A 1,588-nucleotide genomic window follows, 5' to 3' on the forward strand; every position below is an offset into this window, starting at 1 on the left:
TGAACCACTTACTCAGCTGCGGTACCGTCTGGTACATGGTTTTAGGGCTTTGCTGCAAGGCCCGACAGGCCTTGCAGAATTGGTAGCCCCAGGACTTGTAGTGGACAGACTTCATCTGGGAGCGCCAGCGGAAGTAGCTGGCGTACCGCGTAGCATTCTTGTCCAGCGCGTGCAAGAAGGCAGCCAGCTCTTGTGGGCTGAGAAAGTCATCGACGTGTATGAAGGAGTCCGGGGGGGATGTGGCTCTCGTAGTTCTTCCGGGGGGGACCCAGGACGACCGGGACGGCCCCCGAGTGGAAGGCGTTGCGCCAGACCTTCTCGGAGATGTAGTCCTCGTGCTGCGAGTTCTCGAAGGCCAGGTAGAACTTGTAATGGGACAAAGTGGGCAGCAGCTGGTTCCCGGGGAGAGGCCTGTGGCCACGTCCATAGACGTCCACTTGGATGTGCTTCCTCAGCTCCTCGTAGTACCGGACCCGCCCCTGGACATAGTCTGGCTTCCAGTTGCTCACCACCCAGGCCACCAGCTTGGACTTGGGTGGGATGGTGACCTCCTGGGGCCCGGGGAGCATCTCCAGCCAGCCGTATGGGGCATAGATGTCTGAGTCCCTCCGGTAGGACATGGTCAAGTTGAAGAGGTTGTCCATGAAGGCCGGGACCGGGTGTTTGCTGGGGGGCTCCGGACTGTACCAGACCCATCGCTGGATCGGAGACCGTGGGTCAAGGGGCAGCTTCTGGGCGTCCAGGTAGACGTCGTAATGATGGACAAGGACAGCGTCGGCCTTGGGGTACCAACTCCGGTCAACGGTGAACTGGCAATCAGGAATGCCCAGGACCTCAAAGCAGTTTTCTATGGGGACCCGGATCCCGTAGGGCCAAGTCCACAGCAAGATGGTGAGTCTGGAGGATCTCCTCTTGACTAGGGACCCTTCTAATGGCTCTTTTGGGGGGGTGTATGTGGGGGGAACGGAGGGATCTGCCTCCGGGAGGCTTCGGAGATAGGTCAACAAAATGGCAGAGACCATGACTTGGAGGAGGAAGAAGGCAAGAAGTTTCCGCCCGGCTGTGATTTGCCCCTTTGTGGGCTCCATGGAGCAGACTGCAGGAGAAGAGGGGAGAGAAAGTGGGTCAGGCCTTGGAAGTGATGCCACAAAGTGACACAGCGAAGCCTAAAGTAACAATCACATAGGACCTTATCACACATGGGGGGGGGTTTGCAGCTCAGATCCGCAGTCACTCCTGTTCTAGCAATGCAAAGCGTGATGTTTTTCCACACCAGATCCAGAGTCACTCCTCTCTAGCAATGCGGATTGAGGTTAAAACGTGATGTTTTTCCACACCTGGTTGCCTTCCTGTTGCCCTTCTGAAGTGAGGGGCAAGTGAAGTCAGATTCCAAGCAAGTCACATGATGCGAACTCAAGCAAAGGAAAGTGAGTGCACATTGTATTACCACACCAGAGCGTACTGTGAGGGGTCAACGATTCGAATCGGTCCTCTTGCACATGCTCAGTGGGGCTCTGGACACTGTCCTCCTTCCCTGCCCCCTCCTTAGCTGTCATCCTTCATCGGGGTGAAGAAGCAGTCAGGGGAT

The 1,588-nt window shown here is 56.8% G+C and overlaps 1 protein-coding gene across 1 annotated transcript; it reads right to left on the bottom strand.

Annotated features, from left to right (window-relative positions):
* Positions 1–7: 7 nt before the first annotated feature.
* On the bottom strand, positions 8–1,096 carry LOC121918407 (3-galactosyl-N-acetylglucosaminide 4-alpha-L-fucosyltransferase FUT3-like; the record flags this gene model as incomplete). Its single annotated transcript, XM_042444459.1, is given in 2 exon segments — positions 8–235; positions 237–1,096. Coding segments are annotated over 2 exon segments (1,088 nt in total), but the record flags the coding sequence as incomplete, so codon positions are not given.
* Between the last annotated feature and the right edge of the window lie 492 nt (positions 1,097–1,588).

Source organism: Sceloporus undulatus, unplaced genomic scaffold (genome assembly GCF_019175285.1).
Source record: "Sceloporus undulatus isolate JIND9_A2432 ecotype Alabama unplaced genomic scaffold, SceUnd_v1.1 scaffold_10564, whole genome shotgun sequence".
Classification (NCBI taxonomy): Eukaryota; Metazoa; Chordata; class Lepidosauria; order Squamata; family Phrynosomatidae; genus Sceloporus; species Sceloporus undulatus.